The following is a 21,795-nucleotide window of genomic DNA, read 5'->3' as shown; positions in this document are numbered from 1 at the left end:
AAGGCTACGAACACGTCCCACCTCTCCTTCTCGCTGATTGGTTGTGTCAAAGGTCGAGTCAATGACGTCAAATTAGCAGGGGCCAATTAGAGCACAGGAACTGAGCTTTCCCGGACACCAGCCTCCGGGTCGGAAAGGAGGTGGCCGCAGCCTGTCGTGGACTTGCACGGTTTCTGAGCGTTCGTGTCTCTCACCCGCCACCTTCCCTCCCTTGGGTTCCACAATGCCGATGTACCAGGTAAAGCCCTATCACGAGGGCAGTGGATCTCTCCGTGTAGAGCTTCCCACCTGCATGTACCGGCTCCCCAACGTGCACGGTAGGATCGCCAGCCCCGCGCCAGCAGCGAGCCACGTGCAGGTAGGAGCGCGCGGCCCTCTCCCCGGCCCCGCATCAGCCCAGTGCCAGGCGCCAAGGCTCTAGTCCCGCCGCCCGCCCGTCCAGTGCTCAGGCGCCCTGGCTCCACCGCGGCCCCGCCCCTCTGCCCTCTTGTTCAGTGCGCACGCGCTGCCGCCCTGGCCCTCAGTTGGAGGACTAGGGGCAGGGGTCCTTCCAGGCCCGGACCTTGGGACCCGAACTGTCGCGAACAAACCGTGGGGACCAGACACGATCGCCTACCCCACTCCAGCCTCACGCGCCCGCCGGCCTCCGAACGACCGTAAACTCAACTATTAAAATAGCTATCCATCTGGAATCTTTCTTTCGCTTATGACTACTTAAACTTTTATATGACGAAATTTTACCCACAGAAAAGCGAATAGCACGTAAATGCTCGTTTTGAGGAATTATAAAGCGAATCCCAGTGTCACCACCACTCAAGTTAACACGTTGTCAGCGCCCCACTTAAAACTACCCCCAAAGTTCCCAACTTCCACGGTCATTACGTCCTGCTTTTCTCTCTTATTTTGTCACCTGAGTATGCATCCCTAAACCACGTAGTCTTGGTGTAAGTGGAAGCATGCAGCGTGTGCCCTGCAATGTCTGGCTGCCTCTTCTAGATATGATTTGAAGAATCCCTTTGCTGCCATGAGAAAGCAAAGCGTTCGTCCTCTGCGGCCTGCTGCTCCTTGGCTTGACTGTGCCCCCAGGGCTTTAGCCATCCCGCTGCTCACGGGCGTCGGCTGGTTTTGCATTTTAGGCTGTTATGAATTATTCTGCAGAATATTCTTGTACACGAGCAGGCATAGGGGATATACTAAGGGATGGGATCGCTGGCTCAGTGGGCTGGTCTGTCTTCAACTGGATTAGATTGCTTTCCAAAGCGGTCATCCCGGTTTATGCTCTCACCCGCAGTGTATACGAATTTCTGATGTTGGCACCCTCCCCAAAGCTGGTGGCTGTACAGTGGTATCCTAATGTAATTTAGTTCATATCTCTGAGACCGCTAAATCGGTCGAGCCCCTTTTCATGTTTATTAGGCATTTTGATTTCACCTCTTTTGTAAAGTACCTGCTCAACTTTGACTTTTTTTATTAATTGCAAATACACATTTTAATTTTCCAACTGGAGAGACTTTCTGTCCATTCTGGCTCAAGATGAGTGAATAGATAACGTTCGTGGCTTGTTTTCCCTGTCATCCTTTGTCTTAAGACCTTTCTGCCTCGATTGGAAGGGCGGTGGTTAGTTTAGTTTGAAACCAAATAACACAACTGTTGTCTCACTGTAGAGCTAAGGCAAAAACACAAGCATGGTCCAGTATCTCTTCACCTGGAGATTCCCATGCAGGCATGGTCTGGTGCCCCTCAACTGGACAGTCCCATGGAATCAAAAAGAAAACCCCAGAGTGGAGAGCATAACATCTCTTTTGAGACCAAGTCCCCCTTTCTTTTTTTTTTTTTTCTTTTAAGTCTGCTGCCTAACTACTTCCTTTGGGCATTTAACTGTGAACTTGCAACTTAGAAGATGATAACAGCAGATGATAACAATGTGGATAGATCATTAGAAATCTAGCATCTCCAGGAGAAATGAGAGCAACACAAAGAATAAAATGCTTCTAAAAAAAAAAGCTTCTAAATCCATGTAAAATAACAAATGGATAAACACAGCACGCCAAGTCACGGTCTCTCCTGAACAAGGAAAACAACAGGCCAGCATTAGAAGGTGTGGTAGGTAAAGCAGAACTTGAGTATCTTGCGTTCCTCAGATCGAGCTACTGGGTTCAGTCTTCAGGGGAGTGCTGACGGGTTTTGAATACAGTAGGTGCTTTGCCCCTGGTTGGGCAGGGACCCGACTGCCAGTTGTAGAAATGAGCAAAGTTGTACACAAAGAATGCACACATACAGTCTGGATTAAAAGATTGGAAGTATTACTCAGGAGGACTGATACTGAGTAACATGAGGATATCACACAGGTGGCAGCCTTACCAGTCACACATTTTGCACACTTATTTCCAGTCAGCACCACATTGTTTAATTGGCACACTGAACTCTATCCTTCTTTGTCCCACCCAGATGGTAGTCATCTTGCATTTCTCTGCTGTTTGATCTCAAACAAGAGCAGCAGGTGAGGGGAGCTGAGATCGTGGAGATCCAGCTCTAGGGTAAATCGGCATTAACCAGCCGAGAGAAGGGGGAGGGGTGTTGCAGACAGAGGGAACCTGATGAGGAAAAGCCCTGTGGCAGGTTTAGGATCCAAAGAACAGCATGGCCAGAGCACAGAGCAATGGGGAGAATGATGGGAGAGGAGGTAAGCAGAGAACCATTCCTACAAGCTATTTATCAAGCTATTTATCTTAGGCTTTTTAGCCTAAGAGGTTGTTTTGATTTCTGGCTGCCATCGTAGGGATGGGTGGGGTGGAGGGGTGGACCAGAATGGATGCAAGGTGACCAGTGGAAGTAGGCCAGGTGAAAAATGGTGTCTTGGACTCAGGCATTGACCATGGAGGCACACTTACAAGTCATTGGATTCCAGAAAATTGACAACAGTTGGTGATGCATTGGCTCTCCGAAGAGGGCAGTGTTGTGAGTGACAAGGGGAGAAACAAAATGTTCCTTAAACTCACCAGCATACAAATGTGATCAGGCACTCTTCCAACACTCACACTGTATCATGAGTGCATGTTTATTTTTTATTATTTTTTAAAATAAATTTATTTTATTTTTGGCTGCGTTGGGTCTTCGTTGCTGCACGCGAGCTTTCTCTAGTTGCAGCGAGCGGTGGCTACTCTTCGTTGTGGTGCGCAGGCTTCTCATTGCGGTGGCTTCTCTTATTGTGGAGTACGGGCTCTAGATGCGCGGGCTTCAGTAGTTGCAGCGTGTAGGCTCAGTAGTTGTGGCGCACAGGCTTAGTTGCTCCGCGGCACGTGGGATCATCCCGGACCAGGGCTCAAACCCGTGTCCCCTGCATTGGCAGGCAGATTCTTAACCACTGTGCCACCAGGGGAGGCCACGAGTGCGTGTTTATAATAAACTCAAGGTCATTGCCTATTGACCCTTTTGTCTAGTCATGAGTGTCTTACTCATGCTTAACGTGTTCTTTGTTCTCTTGACTCAAATGGATTATCTTTTGTGAGAGCTTGTGAATCTGAAAATAGGTTGCACAGTGTGACTGCTGGGAGGTTTCTTGTTATTGCTTTTTAAAGTAAGTTGGGGGCTTCCCTCGTGGCGCAGTGGTTGAGAGTCCGCCTGCCGACGCAGGGGACGCGGGTTCGTGCCCCGGTCCAGGAAGATCCCACATGCCGCGGAGCGGCTGGGCCCGTGAGCCATGGCCACTGAGCCTGCGCGTCCAGAGCCTGTGCTCCGCAACGGGAGAGGCCACAGCAGTGGGAGGCCCGCGTACCGCAAAAAAATAAAAATAAAAAAATTAAGTTGGTAGGGACTTCCCTGGTGGCACAGTGGTTAAGAATCCGCCTGCCAATGCAGGGGACACGGGTTCAAGCCCTGGTCCAGAAAGATCCCACATGCCACAGAGCAGCTAGGCCTGTGCACCACAACTGCTGAGCCTGTGTGCCACAACTACTGAAGCCCGCGCACCTGGAGCCCTTGCTCCACAACAAGAGAAGCCACCACAGTGAGTAGCCCGTGTACCATGGTGAGGAGTAGCCCCCGCTCGCCGCAACTAGAGAAAGCCCATGCGCGGCAACGAAGACCCAACGCAGCCAAAAATAAATAAATTAAATAAATAAATAAACAATAAAGTAAGTCTGTAGAGATTTGAGATTTATTTCTCAGCAAATATTGGGTTGGCCAAAGAGTTCCATTACGGAACAACCCAGAGAAACTTTTTGGCCAACCCAATGTTATTAGTTACTTATGGTATGCTAGTCCACTGTACCAGGCAAGAAAGATGCAGATTCAGTGAATGAAGGATGTGAATATTCCCTCTTTATGAAGTAATACATTTCAGCAGTGAAAAAGTTCTAGATGATTCTAAGATAATGTGAGTGCCAGTATTGCCTAGAAAATGATTTGGGGAATGGATCATTTGACCCTCCCGGACATACTTCTAAGCCTAAGGACACTTTTCTCTTAACCTGTGTGTGCTCCCTTTTCCCTTCGATTAGTATGATTGATTACATCCTCATCGCCACCCCCAATCATCTTCTATTCATTTACGCAAAGTATTTTGAACTAGTTTGATAGAAAGAACAATTTGTGTTCGTCTTCTCTCCTTCTCTGTTCTTAAAGACTAAATCATCTGAAATAGGAGTCCTGCAATTTCTGAGTGGCTTTCAGGCACAACATTATTTGTTTTATAGCATTTGGGGATTGATTTGCAGGACCTATTGGACTGGAGCAAATGAGATGATTCTGCTAACTTCATTTTAATGTCTTCTGAAAGGTGGGAGGTTCGAACTAAGTGGAAGACAAGTGATCAAACAGACTGCTTTGATGTGAGAGGAAGTGAACGTTTTGATGTTGGTCTGTTTAGGAAGAGTCGGACCCATCTCTTCAAGCTCTTGAGTCCCGCCAAGATGATATTTTAAAACGCCTGTATGAATTGAAAGCTGCGGTCGATGGTCTCTCCAAGATGATTCAGACACCAGACGCGGACTTGGATGTAAGCAACATAATCCAAGCTGACGAGCCCGCTGCTTTATCGACCAGTGCATTGGACTTAAATTCTGTGCTTGGAAAGGTGAGTGCATCTAGAAAGCTAAGGAACATCGGCGCGCTAGGTGGATATTAGTGCTGGAAAATTGTGCTGCTGGGATTAAAGCCTTGGTTTTCGAGTTTTCAAAGGTGGTGCAAAAGCACATTCCTCCTCTGATTGTGCCTTTGCACAGAACAGATTCATGAGCCTTGAGTGAAGCCAGGCAGGCTCTAATGCAGCTTCTGGATTTCTCAGACCCGGTGGAGAACGGGTGGGGGGGATCCTTAGGCAGAAGAGGGAGTCAAGAGTCCCTGCTTCCTGCTACTGCAGGCAGCTCCCGGCAGACTCCGAGCCCTGGAGAAATGGTCGTACACTCAATGCTTCTCTGAGTTCAGCCAAGTCCACCCCGACTCTTTGAGAGTGGCCTGAATTTCAGAGCCTGGGCTGTCTAGGCGCAAAATCCCCACCGATCCTTTTGCAATTTGTTGCTAAAAGCCAGTCACAGTCTCATACCTCAGACGTATTTTGCTTAAATTCAGTTTGCTGTGTTAAAATTCAGTTGCATCAGCCACCTTTAATGTCAGTCCACAGGCTTCAGTTGATTTACAGGACAATCTGATAACGCAAAGAAAGAATATCTTGTTACAAGTGGGTGCAAGAGGGTTCGTCCCGAGAATCCCTGCTAGCACCCTCCCCCAGAATTGGTGATAGACAACGGTCCTGCTCAAAGACCTAACAAGCGGAGGCAGCATTGCCATGTCTCCCCCAGAGCTGTTTTTGGTAACGTCCATCCCTCTGCACTCATGTATCCCTTCATCCCCCAGTTCGTGTTTGCATGCGCCGGGGGCCCATGAGACCCCACTCAGCCAGTCCCCCAGGGAGCCAGTCTGCATAGGGGATGAGTCGGTGAGACAGCTGTGCCGGGTGTCCCAGCATGCCGGGGGGCCTCCCAGAGCACACGGTGCTTCAGATGAATCTTGACACCGCAGAAGGCACGGCATCAAGTAACACGATATGTTCAGAGAAATGCGGAGCATCCAGCATAGGTCCACATGAAGGGCATCGGTCAGGAGTGGCAAGACCAGAGGCCAGATTGTGGCCGGCTGTGGACAGAAAGCCACAGAGTTTGGCCTCTGTTGTATCATATGAGTTCATTAGTTATGAAGAGCGGATGTACAGAAATAAGATAGTCCGCATCTAAAGGCAGTGCGTGTTGCAAATCAACTACACTTCAATAAAATAAATTTTAAAAACAAAATAAAATAAAAAGGCAGTGTGTTTTGGCACTTTAATTCACACCTAGTTTTTTAAAATCTCCCTGAGCGAAGACCCTTTTCCAAGGGGTTCTTCATTGACACGTAACTCAAACAAATTGCTGTAGAAACTATATCCTGTCGGGCATTAGAAAGATTTAGTAAATGGAGTAATTACACGTGTGATTTTTTTTTTTAACTTAGGGACAAATAGAGGTGTCAATCCTAACATGTTGTACTAATCTGAGTAGAGTCACCTTTTATTTATTGGGAGCAGCATTGCAGGGGTGGAGGGTTGGAGTTGGCTGCTGTCCCCTGCTTCCTACCGAGCCGAGCCCCCTTGGTAGCTTCCTTCCATCCCCAGCACTCACATCCTTGGCTGCAGGTCGGGTGACATTAGTACCTTCTTCCCGGGAGGTGACGATTCTTTAGAGAAGCCTGGTGGGGTTCTAAGCACAGCACCTGGTACAGTGTCAGCACTCGGGTTGCTGTTGGTGTCATCTGCTCTGTTGGGGTTTGCTCCCCAGGATTACGGGGCACTGAAGGACATCGTGATCAACGCCAACCCCGCCTCGCCACCCCTCTCCCTGCTCGTGCTGCACCGGCTGCTCTGTGACCACTACAAGGTCCTGTCCACTGTTCACACGCACTCAGCCGTCAAGAGTGTGCCGGCAAACCTCCTCAAGTGCTTCGGCGAGCAGACGAGGCAGCAGCCCCGTCACGAGTACCAGCTGGGTTTTACTCTGATTTGGAAGGACGGTAAGCGGAGGGGCTGCGTGACTAGGAGGCAATGGGGAATGGGAAAGGGGCGGCCTGCAGCTGCGCAGACTCCTCGCCTGCTTGCCGTCAAAGTCTAGAGAGCTTGTGGGGGTCCTACAAGAGGAGCAGGCACACCTTGGCCCGGAGATGCGCTCCTTCCTCTGGGAAGGTGAAGGTCTCAACTGAGGGCAGTCTCCGAGGGAATCCTGTCTAACCGGCCAGGGCAGGGGAGTCACGGCTGTCACGGCCGTCTTGCCCTCACATTCCAAAACCCATCATTATGGGGACACTGACGTCCTCTTTTAATGGACATTATCCATTAAAGGGTGGCAGGATGTCATTTATTCGTTATCTCACTGGTGTGTGCACTTCTCCCGGTTAAGTTCCTACAGAGGGAATTGAGTTCATGTCCATCCATCGAGGCCTTACTGCCCTCAGCCACACGTGGAGAGCCAGGGTGAGGGCAGCAGGAGGTCCTGGCCTGGGAGATGGGACCCCTGGTCTCCAGGCCTCATGCCCAGGTCCTTAGGCACAGGGGTTGGAACAGATGGTCTGAGGTCCTTTCTAGCTTGAAAACTGTCATCATCAAATACCAGAAATGGTTACTTTATAACTTAAAGTTTGCACCGTTCAAACCTGCAGTTTAAACTTTCTTGAATATTACTAACCTTTTGGAGACCAACTAAAACTGCGATTTTCTTGAAAATACACTTTCCCTCGCCACCAGTTCGTGAGCAACAGGGACTCCCCTTGCCACGCTCTACAAGCACTTCCTCCGGCGGTGCTGCTCTCGTTGACATTTCATGGAGTGCTTATTTCTTTTCAGTGCCGAAGACTCAGATGAAGTTCAGTGTCCAAACGATGTGTCCCATCGAAGGAGAAGGGAACATTGCACGCTTCCTGTTCTCTCTCTTTGGCCAGAAGCAGGATGCTGTGAATTTAACCCTCATAGATAGCTGGGTAGATATAGCGATTTTTCAGCTAAAAGAGGGAAGCAGTAAAGAAAAAGCCGCTGTGTTCCGCTCCATGAACTCTGCTCTCGGGAAGAGTCCCTGGCTCGTTGGGAATGAACTCACGGTGGCGGATGTCGTGCTGTGGTCCGTTCTCCAGCAGACAGGGAGCTGCAGTGGGACAGCGCCAGCCAACGTGCAGAAGTGGATGAGGGCCTGTGAAAACCTGGCCCCTTTTCACATGGCCCTCGAGCTCCTTCAGTGAGCCTCAGTCACTGATTTTAACGGGTTTAAATTTTAAGGATGGTGCTGTTTTGTGCCTATTATTGGTAAAGGGACTTGTACTAAAATCAAAGTCTCTATCTAGGCCAGTGGTTAAATATCAATAAATGCATCATATAATTAATTTGTGGTTTTCATTTTATTTAAAACCCAGCAACACTGTATGCAATATACCGTGACGATTGCCAGCTACGTGGCAGGCACACTGGGGTACAAATACGAACGTATCATATCGCTGCCTTCAAGGAATGTAGACTTGGGGGGAAGCAAGTCTGTGAGGAAGGAGGGAGCCCGTGGGAACAGCGCAGTGTGGAGGGTAGGAAGGCCAGCAGCTGTCCACTTGGAACGGTGCAGCTCATGCGCGGGCCTGGGCTTGGGCAGCGATGGGTCCAGAGCACACTTAGGTTTCTGCAGTAGAACCTAGAGGAGGACTTGGTGGTCAACAGGCAGAGTTCAAGAGAGAAAGAACAGCTGAGGATGAGGCCTACACTTTCACTTTCAGAGACTGGATGGACGGTAATATTAAAGTGAGAAGTCCAGGAAAAGGAGCGTGTGGGGTAGGAGGAAGGCAAGAACAGAACAGGCTTCGTTTCGAGCAGTCTTCGGTTCAAAATGCCAGCCGTAAAGGGTACCTTCACAGCCTCGCTTTAATACGTCTTATACAGGCTCACTAAATGCAATTAGAGTTATACCAGCCACACCCTAATAAAGACTGAAAATTTACATTCCAGCTGACTATTTAGCTTAAAAAGTCCACTCTCATATCTACAGAGCCTATTGAGGCTACACGGGCACACCCCCATCTTTCAAGTCACCCTCTTAACCCCTTTGTCCTGAGAGAGGAGACTTAGCTGCTTCTTTAGTTCTTCAATTTCTTTTTCTTGCTCTAGTATCTTCATCTGTAGGGTGAGATTAACCTGTAAAGAGAGAAAATTTTAAGCTCCGTTACAACGGCTTCTTCCTTTACTTTTAAATATACAGGCCTGCCTCTCTGCACACTTCCAATACGCGTGGATTCCAGTTCTCACAGCTTATTACGCGTCACCCAGCAACGTGGGTCAAGTGTCAGTTACCAAGGTATAGTGACTAATTGCCTTAGCACTTCAGTCCACGAAACACTGTGTGACCCACCATACATGTCATAATCAGGAACAATCATCACTTCTTTCAACGGCTTTGCTGGCTGGTCACCGTGCACCTGTTAGTCGGTTCACACACGGGCAGTGTGTGGAGTTGTGCTGCCTCCTGTCTCCCAGTGATAAACCCACGTGACATTTTTGAAAGAGGGAACTGGCCAACAAAGATGAAAGTACAGCAAAGTCATGAAAAGTGAGGATGCTAGAAGTGAATATCAAACGCACGGTGTTACAGACGAAAGAGCTGATCGTGGGAATGCTGATCCCGCCACCATCGGACGCACTGAGCGAAGACCGCTTATCCACGTGAGCAGGAAAAGGATGAAGATGCCCCAAGAAAACTTCACATTAAAGAACTCTTGGGGACGGATCAGAACGTCAAAAGTGCCGAAGGTAAAATGCCAGAAACTGACCCAAACTTAGCGAGGAGTATGACGAGTCACCAGGGCACAGAAAAGATGCTCACTCCGTGCCCTAGGTTACGGGACAAGATGGTGGGCACTATTCAAACTACTCTTGAAACACTTTCATTCTCAATTATAGTTTTATAATTTTTTTCATTTCCACAAACATCTGTAACTGATAATAAGAGAGTTTTAATGTTCTGACAAACATTTTTAAAGGTCATGGAACGACTGTAACTTCCCCATCGATTATTAAGCTCCTTTTGTATGCTGTGAGCTCTGCGTGGTCATTGTCACAGTCCTGCACTACACAAAGTGCAAAGCGAGGGCCACCTGTCTATGCAAATTTATCTCCGCAGGTATGCACAGGTTACTTTATAAACAATTCTGCAAGAAGGAGAAATCCTTACCATTAACAACAAATAACTACGGTCTCTACTCTAGCTTCACAGGGAGTTAGAAAATTCTCTCCATACAAGGATATCAATTTAACAACCACATCTGCTATTTTCAGAGACTGAGAGAAAAGCACTACACCTACCCATTTACTGTTCAGTCTACTAAAATTCACTGTTTTACTTGAACACAAATAAGCCTTAAACAAAAGACAAATCAACTAACCAGTTGCAAGTGCTTCCCCAACTCGTGTGCATCAGAACCGCTTCGAGGTTTGCAGAAGCACAGAGAGCAGCCCCTTCTCCCCCAGATGTCTCTTTTATAGGTCAGTGGGGGAAGCGGGGGGGGGGGGTCTAAGAATTCTGTCGAGTTCATGGTGATTTTATGCTGCTGGTCTGGAGACCGCACTCTGGAACCGGTGCGTCCACCCACCGCTGCTCACACGCTGGGTATAAGTCACTCGGAGATCTCACTACAGTGCAGGTCTGGGGGGGAGCCCCGGAGCCTGTGTTTCTAACAAGCTCCCAGGTAAGGCTGATGCCGCTGGTCGGAGGACCCACTTTGAGTAGCAAAGCACTAGAGAACCTGTGAATTTCTCTTTGAGTCAAGTTTTTTAAGTCTTAGAAAGTTTCTGTGTATACCTGGCACTGAAACGACACGTCAGGAAGGAGGAAGGGGATGGCTGCCTGGAGCAGGACCCCTCACAGGACAGAAAACCAGACTCCACACGGGGATGCTGAGATCTCAGGGTGGGTAAGGCGGTCTCAGCCACAGATGCTCCAGCTCGCCTGAGAAGCACTGCTGTCCTATATCCTTCGGTGTGTGTGCCGTTCTACTAGTAGATACTTTATAATAATTCATAAAAGGCCATATACCACAGTTGGAAAGGAAAACTAAAACCTTTTGACTTAGCAAGATGAGGCTCGAAACTGGAACCCATGTGACCATTTTCAGAGTAGACAGTTGGCAGTGGTCATCTAGCTTCCCTGACAAGTATGCCACTGGCAGCTCTGAGAATGGGCTGAAATACTTTGTCTCCATAAACCCGGCTCTAAGCTCAACTGTGCTCCGTGAAATGGGACTCACAAGTTAAACAAATTCCACTTCAAGCTTCATATTCCCCCAGTATTAAAACAGTCATACATACATTTCCAGAGTTTTGGAGGAGTTCACTCTGCAGCAGCTGAACGGCAGACGGCCTCTGGGATGAGCTCTTTCTGGTTAAGTGCTGGATGTACTTGGCTTGGACGGGACACCTTTTACTGAGGGACTCGGGGATCTGTCCAGTTCTTAAACCCATTAAAACATGTGCTCGCTCCATTTCTGTCCCAAACGGCTGAAAGAGCTCCAGCAGGATAACACCCAAGCTATACATATCTGACTGAAAAAGGGGGGAAACGGTCAATCAGTAGTGAGATACACAGAGTAACATTTCCATTCCCACCCACCTTCCTTTCAAAAGCGAGAGGATTTTCTACAGAAGGATGATCGACAGTCCCTACAACGGAGGGAACACAGCGGGCTGGCTCGTCCCTCACAGAGGCAGGTGTCTGCCAGCTGGATCTACGGTAGGTGATCTACAGACAGATGACTGTACTCTTGCAATCCCCAGCTCTAACACCAAACAGGGGCATCCAGGGGCACGAAGGACTGAGGGCCAGGCGAGGGGCAGGGGTGATCCCGGCCACCCAGAGCGGTCACTACCATACAACTGACTCCACGGCTCCTTGAAAACCCAGGCCAGGTATAGCCTGAGAGAGACATGAGAGGTCACCGAGGGTCCCTGCGGCCTACCCCGGTCCCACCTCTGCCACCGCTAAGAGTTAGGCATTCTTAGTAAAGTTTTAGCAAACTCTGCATAAAACCTGTCACTTTTCCTAAAAACAGTCTTTTAGGAAGGTGTTTACTACATAGGATTTTCGGAGCTGCCATGGTTTTTCTGGCAGCTCTTTCCCAATCACTAAAAAGTTGAATGATTCATCAAAAGGAAGAAAATTTACTAGGCTGTTATTTTGAGAAAAGAATTTACTTTAACATTCCTTCGAGGAACGAGCTGGATTAAAACTTTTCCGCATCTTCATTCAGCCTCAGAGGGAAGCAGGTGGCACACTTGTCGGGGGCACTGATTTACCTAAGCTTGAAGGCAGAATGAACGGCTGAAAACAGACTCTGGCGAATCCTGCCTTCCTGAGGGAAGGTGGTATCTTAAAGGGAAAGCTCATTGCAAAAATTATTTTGTGACAACCACGGATTTGGAAACAGTAAAATAGCCTAAAAAAGTCAGATTCAGTTGAAAAGTGAGGCTTCACACTATGGTAGTTTGATGTAAGAGATAACCTACCACACTCCGCTATTTCCAAATCACTTCGACGTCAGACCTTCCACTGCATTTACTGTACTTTTTGTTACTTACGACTGCAGGGTAAGTCCACTGAAAGGGCAGAAGGGAACAAACACTACCTTGGCATCATACTCGGATCCCTCCAACTGTTCAGGGGAAGCATACAGGCAAGTGCCCACTCTGGAGGTATGTGTGGGTGTCCCTGTAATTTGAAAAGCCAGAGATTAAGCATGGCAGGGTTAGCACTGTCTACATAAAGACCCCTGACTGAGCAGGGCATTGCAGCTCCCAAGGAAATGATAGTTGCTTTTTTTTAAAATCTCACCTTTGCTGTTAAGTCTTTCTGATTCTCTTTAAATACTGACAGTGTTCAACCATGTCTCTCTCTCTCTTTTTTTAATGCAAAACCAAACAAAAACAACCACCAAAACAAACTTACTCTTTCCATTTCCATTGGCCCAGTCTGTGTTCTGTATGATGTCTGCACAGGCCAGGCCAAAGTCTCCTATTTTTACTTGCTGATTGGGGCCATGAAGAAAAATATTTCTGGGCTGGAAACAAACAGAACAGGTCAACTCCACGGTGTTCTAGAATGAACAGTGAAAACATGCGGATGCTGAGAGTTTTCAACTCAGGAGCCAACAGCCCCTCAAGAATTAAAAATGAGAGCAGTGGTTCTCAAACTCGGCCGCACATCGGCATCACCGGAGGAACTTTAAACAAATCTCAGCGGCCAAGCCACTCCCCAGACGGATTAAATCAGATTTCCTGGAGGTGGACACAGGCGTCGACATTACCTAAAGTCCCCAGCTTATTCCACTAATGTAGAGCGTGCTTGTGCACAAGTGCATTTCAGCCCTGACGGGACCTCAGAGGCACCAAGAAGGTTTTAATAACTACTATCCTCTCAACAAGTCAAAGACTTTGATTATTATTATTTTTAATGAAAACACGGATGTTTTTTAAAGCTCCCAGATGATCTAACACGTTAGCCAGGGTTGGGGACGGCCAGGTCACACTCTAACGGTACACATTTCACTCTATTGAAGCAGTCATCACAGACCCAACACGTTTCCCGACGGAAGTACCCCCAGACCAGTGGAAAATGCACCTCTGTTGGAGGCGGGGTGGAATTCCATTAAAAACTAGAAAGCGTTTAACTTAAAAGTTAGGTCTTCTTAATGTAAATGTTTTGTTTGTATAAATTCCCTTATTTTAGCGTTGTCAGGTTTTTCTAACAGTAGCTGAATGGGAAGAGAAAACAGAAACAATCTTAGGTGCAAGATGATAATCTGGCTACGCTTTTGTGACTAAGTAGAAAGTCCTGGAAACTGTGCTCCTGTAGCTGGCACTGTAGATACAGGAACAACATGTGAAAAAGTTTGGTTCTGATATAAAAATGCATCATCATCTTCACGGATACCATTCTCAACAGTTCTAGAACTGAATGGAAAGAATCATAAAGAGACTGAGACTGACCAATTCTGTAACGCGTTTGCCCTGAATTCCTAAGTCCCCCCTCGAAGTTGTACTCATGGGAAACATAACCAAGAGAGGCAGCAGGGGGCTGGTGGCTGACGGGGCCCAGGCCCCGGAAGAGGGCGCGGTGGTGTCATTCCACACCGGGCTCTACGAGGCCATCCTGAGGGAGGGCAGCACCGCACTCCGGGCTCTGCTTAGAAGCCACCTGTCAACCAGCCCACGGCCGTTCTGGCCAACTCCACCAGCTACAGATCACTGCTGAGCCAGGTACCCGCGTTCTCCTCTCAGTCACTTTGAGAAAAAAAAACGTGATGCTTCAGAAGGAACGCCACCTGATTCTTGAGGACTCACTACACCTGGCTGCCTTCACCGTGCCCGAGGCTGGATGGTCCACGCTGAGCACACCGCACACCCAAAGCCGTGTTCTGCTGAGTCTGTGACGACTCCTTCCAGGGATCACAGGGGCACTGACTGAGCAGAGACTGGGGCTCGCTTGGTTGGAAGAACATTAATGTCATCCTCTCAGATGTGCCAGTGCTGATTATGTCTGTGTGCTGGAATTATTTCTCCCTTATTTACATATAGTTTTTCATTTTCTGAATTTTTATACAGTAATTATTACCCTTATAACTTAAATTTTTTTCAGAAAGTCACCCTCTGCCCTTATCTTGCAGTCGTGCTGTAAAGGCGTGTGTGTGTGTGTGTGTGTGTGTGTGTGTGTGTGTAAAGAACTCGTATAAACAGCTCTGCTAATCATAGACAGAATACAAGCAGCATTAACTGTGAAACCCTAAACGTGCAGGTTATACTACTGATGCTATGACTTTGGCAAAGGCTTAAAAAACAAAACCTACTTGTCAATGACTCTCTGGGCCAATTTAAGGACCAAGGGACTTGATAGCAATTACCATTAATTTTACACAATGAGCTCTTCACAAGAATCAACTTTCGAAGCTTTAAGTAAATTATATCTGCTGCCTTGGTAAATCTGCATGTATGTAAAATACAGATTTTTATAATATCAATCTAAAATTGACTGGTTTGGGGTAATTTAAAACGCAAAAGGAGAATTTCAGTGCACATAACAGAGAAATACTGAACCAAAGAGATGCTAAATACAATTATTTCCTTTGAAATAGCAAGCTAACACAATTATTCTAACTATATCGGGCTACTTGTAATGTATTTTTTCCCCCCAAAGCAGACGCAGTCCATCATCCCCATCCTGGCTGCGGAATACCGCAAGGCACAGAGTTTGCTTTGTTTGTTAGAACATGAAGTAGACCCAGAAGTAAGGTAAGTTAACTCAACAGGTGACTTTCTAAATGAGGACACACACGATCTGTGTTCCTTTCCCGATCATGTCTGGACTCATCCATTCTCCATGGGTGATGGACTACAGGTTACCACGTTTGGAATAAACCAATTTCCTTACTGACTAGATGAGATCCTCTGAAAACCGGAAATAATACAGGAACACAAATCAGTCAGCCCACTTAAAGCATCGTAAGTATTAAGCGCTCAGCAATGGTGTTGTGGAAAATTAAGTCCTGGTCACAGCCCTCAGGGAGTTTAACAACCTAAGTAAGATACGAAAAATAAGAAAATGGAAAGAGGCAAGGGATTTTCTTGGAAAGAAGTTCATCTTGCTTCCCAGTATACCTTCACCGCCTAAACCAATGCTGACACTTCCTAAGTGCCCAATAAATATCATCTGAATGAATGGGAGAAGTACATGGTATAAAAGAGAGTCGAGCCCCAAATCCTTACCACGCTCCGGAAGGGCGCCCCACCCCGTCTTGCTCTCACCCTGCCCCCGAGCCCCACTCCAGCTCTGCAGGTCCTCCCAGGACTGGACCATCATGTTCCCCGTCCCCACAGGATTCCTCAGTACACCCTTCCCACCCTTTCTCGCCCTGGGTGGGGCCTGCAGACCTCTTTGCCCACTGGCCTGTTTACTTAGCTCTTTCGGATTAATGCTTCCACACCTGACTGTAAGCTCTGCAGTGTGGGGACTCTGCTGTTTCCCCACACCCCTGGTGCAGGGCTTACACTAAATCAACAGGTGAACTGAAAAGTCATCTTCTAATCCCAGTGGAGCAGTCAGATGCTCATAAGAGACCTTCCCTTTTCTCTGCCACAATCAAGGAATTTTGGAGGCAATCCTGAGAGATTTCAGGAAAGGAGATGAGGGCCAAGTTGTCAAACTCTCACTCCGCCTGCGCTGGGGAGGGACTGACGATAAACTCCAGCTGCAGCCCCTGCCATCCACACACACGAGTGAGAAGGCCAGGTAGAGGAGCGGGTGCGGGGCCACCAGGGACTGAGTCAGCGGGCGTTCTGCCCCTTCACGGCTCACTTCTGTGGGAATTCCGGATCACACTTGAGTCCGCACAATTTTACTGAATGGCTGCTAACTCAGCACAGTCCTGAGGGGCTGTGGACACAGAGCTAACTGAGATGCAACCTGGAAGAGGCCACCGTCCCAGCAGGAGTAACAAAGCTGACATGAGCTGCGATAGGAAGCTGGGCCCCTCCGTGCTGTGATGCATACCACCCTGTCCCCGCAAGACGCTGGGATACCCCAAGAAATTAAACAGCAATGCAGATTCTCAAACACTTCTCTAGAGTAATTACGGGGGATTATCTTAAATAAATGTTGCCTGCTTAAGCAGTAGCTCTCCGCGTCGAGCCATTCCCACTGTGAACTGAGTGCAATCTGCCATCAGTACCTATTCCAGAGACACAAGAGGCCTCACCACGCGCCACCTGATGCTCCTGCACTGGCCCATCACCTCTACCATGCGGACGAAGCCGGGGAACAGATCCAAAGGATCCTGACAGACATCCAGAACAACACAGTCCTGTGTCTCCGCATTCTGTGCGAACACGGGGCCCAGGTGAATGCGCGAGCGGACAGCAGCAACGGGCACTCCCGGCTCCGCCTGGCCATCACGTACGGGACCTACCCGGTTCTCTCCATCCTGGCCCACAACGGTGCCCAGGTCAACGCCATAAACGAGTCCAGCATGACACCCCTGCACATGGCTGCAGATATACTGAATAAGCAGGTGATAGAAACGCTCACTGCCCACGGGGCAAACGTCAACTGCGCTGTCTCCTCCACAGGCAACACGGCCCTGAAGCTGGCGGTGTGCACCACATCAAGCAACGCGGCCGGCTGCTGGCCGCGGGCCTGAGCTGCATCCGCCTGCTGCTCGTTCACGGAGCCCAGGTGAATACGCAGGACCGTGAAGGTCAAGCCGCGAGCCACGAGGCGTTTTGGAGGCAGAGAGGTAATAATCTCTTGCTCGAATTTGAAGCCAATGTTAACATATTAACAAGAAATGGGGAATCTCTGATATATATGTACCTTCCAGCGCGGTTCCAATATAAGAGACGCAGCACTTCTCACCAGGCTGCTTTACCACTCTTATCCTTTGAGACTGACCAATGACCAAGGAATTCTACCTGCAGGAATCATGCTCCCAGAATTCCACCTCCTAAGGGAAACCGTAATAAAGTTATCCCCAAAACCCTTATCCCTAGAGGACAACTGTAAAAGAAATGTCAGAAATATTTGTGGGGAGAAACAAAAACAGCACTTGAAGCGACTTCTCCCAGCGAAGATCTGGAATTCTGTATCTGGTTATTATGGTTTAGCTCACCTCCTGAAATAAGATCTCAAAGTTGCACAGAGCCACAGAACTTCAGTAACTCACATCGCATTTTCTGGCTAGACGTGTACCCAGAAAATACTTAACCCATCACCTTATACATCCCAAATGTACAAACGACTGGTTCTTAAACCTTTTTCAAAAAATAAAATGATTTGCACATTAACTTTTTCTTCCTAAATAGTCTTTTAAATGCATTTTCCATGATTTAATTTTTGCCCCAAAAGTAAGTAAATTAATTTAAAACTCTCAGCCAAAGAAGTAAATACATTTGCTCTCTCTCGCTCTCTCTTTTTTTCTGGTCACGCCGCACGGCTTGCGGGATCTTAGTTCCCTAACCAGCGACTGAACCCGCACCCCAAGCAGTGAAAGCTTGGAGTCCTAACTACTGGACCGCCAGGGAATTCCCTATTGTCTCTCTTTCTTGATAGTCTTTTATAAAAATTGGAATAGTCATTACAGATTTTTAAAACACCAGAAAAAAATTTCCCATGTTAAATTTCTTTTAAGAGGGATAATTACAGAAACAGATTTTACCTCTAAGGCAGAAATGAGTATTTTTGTCAGCATGAAATACATTTAGCATCATCAGTTATATTAGTACTCAGAGCACACTTACTACCTGAAAACAGCTAGAATTTTCGAATGCCCAAAGATTACTCCTTTTAAATTCAATCTAAAGTTTTCACATTCTAGACCTATGGAACAATGATTTATACAATATAAAGGTAACGATAACCTCCGAGGTAAATAAACTAGGGTACATGATCTCATTTAATTCAATAATCCAATACCCAAGTCATCCCTGTAAGCAGCTGTCAATGATTTAATCTTCCCCACTTACCTTGAGATCTCTGTGTACAATTCCCATGTTATGTATGTAAAATACACCTTCCACCAATTCTTGAAAAATTTTTGTTGCAACACTGGCCATAACATAAGGACCTTTAAGTTAAAAAAAATAGTTTTATTTCTCTAATAGTTTTTCACTTGTTACATAACATCAAAATGTAATGAGGGGACTTCCCTGGTGGTGCAGTAGTTCAGAATCTGCCTGCCAATGCAGGGGACAAGTGTTCGAGCCCTGGTCCAGGAAGATCCCACATGCTGCAGAGCAACTAAGCCCATGCACCACAACTACTGAGCCTGCGCTCTAGAGCCCGCGAGCCACAACTACTGAGCCCACATGCCACAACTATTGAAGCCCCTCCTCCACAACTAGAGAAGCCACTGCAATGAGAAGCCCATGCACCACAACGAAGAGTAGCCCACGCTCACCACAACCAGAGAAAAACTCGCGCACAGGAATGAAGACCCAACGCAATGAAAAATAAATAACTTTATAAAAAAAACATGTAATGAACGTAGTTATAAATACATTAACACCTGACACCACACAACATTCAGACTGTCAACACAGTCAATACTCCACAATGGTTTCAAACCTAGAAATCAGCAAAGAAGCCACTGCAAACTAGCTCCCAAGAGTCGATGGACTTCTGTCACCAGAAAGAGAGGACCTCTCATGTCACTCAGAGCCCCTGTATTAACTGCTCTGTAAACAATTTTCAGGCATCGGGTGACTAGATTAAACTACGTTTCAGTCCCCTTCAACCCCTGACATCTGGGGTTTAATGCTAATAAATCTGGTGTCCTGGCCCGCTGTGGATTAAACACATTATTACAAATAACAGAATAAGAAAAAAGATAAATTATGTTAGCCCAAGGGGTGAGCTTCTATTGCCTGGAAGATTTGGAATGCCACATTTTCCAAAAATGATGGACAAATGAAGTAGAGGGGGGAAAAGGTAAACGAATTAATTAATCTATTAATATCATAACATAATATGGGAATTTAGAGGGTGGAGAGGTTTGGTAAGACTAAATCAGGGACTTCCCTGGTGGCACAGTGGTTAAGAATCCACCTGCCAATGCAGGGGACATGGGTTCGAGCTCCGGTCCAGGAAGACCCCACATGCCGCAGAGCAACTAAGCCCGTGTGCCACAACTACTGAGCCTGCGCTCTAGAGTCCACGAGCCACAACTACCGAAGTCCAAGCACCTAGAGCCCGTGCTCGGCGCCACTGCAACAAGAAGCCTGCGCACCGCAACGAAGAGTAGCCCCCCGCTGGCTGCAACTAGTGAAAGCCCCCGCGCAGCAACGAAGACCCAATGCAGCCAAAAATAAATAAACAAAATAAATAAATATATTAAATAAATAAATACATAAAATAAAATCATAAACCTATTGTTTACCTTTGAGCACGAGAGCACCACATGCTCCCTTCTCCCTGAATGAGCCGACTTTGTTATAGAGCTCAAACCTATTCCACACTCTCCTTTTACACTGTCTAGCATATAATTTAGGGACCTCAAGTATTTAAGACAGAAAACTCTGTGTGTGTGTGTGTGTGTGTGTGTAAAAACAATGGTTCCAGGGAATTCCCTGGTGGTCCAGTAGTTAGGACTCTGCGCTTTCACTACCGGGGCCCGCGTTCAGTCCCTGGTTGGGGAACTTAAGATCCTGCAAATCTCGTGGCACGGCCAGAAAGTAAATAAAAATTTAAAAAACAAAACAAAAACAATGGTTCCATTACAAGTACCTCTAGTATGATGACCCCCCCCCGCCCCCACCCCGCCCCTGAAGTGACCAACCTGTCTGGGAAGAAATGCAAGAAGGGCTTTCTGACTTTCCCAACTATTCAGAATAACTACCTTACTTTGGTCTGTCTTTAATTCGGTTTTCCTTTTAACTCACCTAACACATCCAAACGGTAGGTAACTGTTGGAGGACTCAGTAATTATACACAGGCTTGCTCCAGCGATCACAGTTTCCACCCAGTGCTACATCCTTTGCAGACACTGCTTTAATCCTCACAATAACCCCATAAAATGGGGATGATCCACATTTTACAGGTGAGGATAGAAACAAAACTAGTAATTGACTTGCCCAAAACCTTCTAGCTGGTGAGTACCAGAGCCATGACTCAAACCCAGGTGTGCCGCTCATGGGAGCTGGGAATGATTCACGTAAAAAATGTGATTGATGTAAAGCTGGACACACAGGGCTGGAATGCTACAAAGATAAAACTTTTTATTTTAAAATATTTTTTAAAAGAAAAATATACATCCTGCTAGCAGTATGATCCATCTCTTGCCTTCACTGTTTTGACGGGTTTATCGTACTGGATGGTATAGATTAGAGTTCTCACCCCACACTTCGTTGAGGACTCACTTTCCCAACGTAAGCTTCAAGATTAACTGCACACGGGGCTGAAATGAACGATTCTCTTTCCACAAAGATGGGCACATAGCACTAGAATGTGCATGCAGCAGGCCAAGGATCCAGTTTTACCGGGCCCTAAAAATACCCCACGCACCACTTACCATGACTGAACTGAACGAAGTCTGGCATGTTCTAATTTCATGGCAAACAGAGGGGCACTGAGGAGCTGCTGGAGAGAGACGTTATGTCTCCGTCTCCATGGGAAGCTAGTCTAAGATTCTGAGTAGGCCAACTGACCTGTGTTTTAGGCCAAATAAAGGGTTATAGTGTCACTAGGAGTGAACAGCAAATGATTAATGATTGATATTTAGTTGAGCCTTTACTTAAAATCAGGTCACTCGCATCCCCTATTTTGATCATCTACCGCAGTGAACTTCAACTTTGGCCGCACATTAGAATCAACAAGAGAACTTTCACAAAAAAATAACAAAGGCCAAGCCCTATCCAAGACCAATTATAGAAAAATTACTGGTGTGGTCCCAGACAACACCCTTTTTCTAAAAGGATTTCATTTTTAAAAACAGTCTTAGATTTACAGAAAACCTGAGAAGACAGTTCCCACTTACCCCACACCCAGTTTCCCTGTCACCAACACCTTACATCAGTCTGGTACATGTCACAATGCACCGATTCCGATACAAGTCCACAGCCTATGCAGACGTCCCTGGTTTTTACCTAATGTCCTCTTTCTGCTCCAGGATTCCATCCAGGATACCACATTACACTGAGTTGTCATGCCTCTTGAGGGTCCTCTGGTCTGTGACAGTTTCTCAGACTTTTCCTGTTTATGATGACCTTGA

General features: G+C 47.1%; 3 protein-coding genes across 5 annotated transcripts in view; 2 read left to right on the top strand and 1 right to left on the bottom strand.

Annotated features, from left to right (window-relative positions):
• Positions 1 to 117: 117 nt before the first annotated feature.
• AIMP2 (aminoacyl tRNA synthetase complex interacting multifunctional protein 2) lies at positions 118 to 8,379 on the top strand. Of its 2 annotated transcripts, none has more exons than XM_082669450.1 (4): positions 118 to 358; positions 4,868 to 5,074; positions 6,810 to 7,041; positions 7,868 to 8,379. In XM_082669450.1, the coding sequence occupies exons 1-4, from the start codon at positions 224 to 226 to the stop codon at positions 8,254 to 8,256; spliced, it is 963 nt and encodes a 320-aa protein (XP_082525576.1). In that variant the 5' UTR covers positions 118 to 223; the 3' UTR covers positions 8,257 to 8,379. The 2 variants fall into 2 exon arrangements, with proteins under 2 accessions (XP_082525576.1, XP_082525577.1); XM_082669451.1 differs by having other exon boundaries at positions 128 to 238.
• Positions 8,380 to 8,406: 27 nt separating this feature from the next.
• The window catches only part of EIF2AK1 (eukaryotic translation initiation factor 2 alpha kinase 1), a 30,632-nt gene continuing 17,243 nt past the window's right edge, over positions 8,407 to 21,795 (bottom strand). For both annotated transcript variants that reach the window (XM_082670587.1, XM_082670588.1), the window contains exons 11-15: positions 18,554 to 18,654; positions 12,990 to 13,101; positions 12,670 to 12,752; positions 11,357 to 11,590; positions 8,407 to 9,190 (exon numbers count right to left, since the gene is read on the bottom strand). In XM_082670587.1, coding sequence (XP_082526713.1) covers positions 9,080 to 9,190; positions 11,357 to 11,590; positions 12,670 to 12,752; positions 12,990 to 13,101; positions 18,554 to 18,654 — 641 coding nt within the window. In that variant the 3' untranslated portion in view covers positions 8,407 to 9,079. The remainder of the gene's footprint in view (positions 9,191 to 11,356; positions 11,591 to 12,669; positions 12,753 to 12,989; positions 13,102 to 18,553; positions 18,655 to 21,795) is intronic.
• Positions 14,085 to 17,712, top strand: ANKRD61 (ankyrin repeat domain 61; the record flags this gene model as incomplete). Its single annotated transcript, XM_082670589.1, is given in 7 exon segments — positions 14,085 to 14,235; positions 14,238 to 14,299; positions 15,234 to 15,328; positions 16,774 to 16,856; positions 16,859 to 17,203; positions 17,206 to 17,408; positions 17,410 to 17,712. Coding segments are annotated over 7 exon segments (1,242 nt in total).

The sequence above is a fragment of the Grampus griseus genome (genome assembly GCF_964374135.1).
Source record: "Grampus griseus genome assembly, chromosome: 14".
NCBI lineage: Eukaryota > Metazoa > Chordata > Mammalia > Artiodactyla > Delphinidae > Grampus > Grampus griseus.
This window is presented reverse-complemented; position numbering and strand designations above follow the sequence as displayed.

Excerpts from the sequence above, each read along its gene's own strand:
- AIMP2 (XM_082669450.1), top strand. The coding sequence starts at position 224 with ATGCCGATGTACCAGGTAAAGCCCTATCACGAGGGCAGTGGATCTCTC. Across the intron at positions 359-4,867 it reads CAGCAGCGAGCCACGTGCAG|GAAGAGTCGGACCCATCTCT; the intron begins GTAGGAGCGCGC and ends TGGTCTGTTTAG. Across the intron at positions 7,042-7,867 it reads TACTCTGATTTGGAAGGACG|TGCCGAAGACTCAGATGAAG; the intron begins GTAAGCGGAGGG and ends ATTTCTTTTCAG.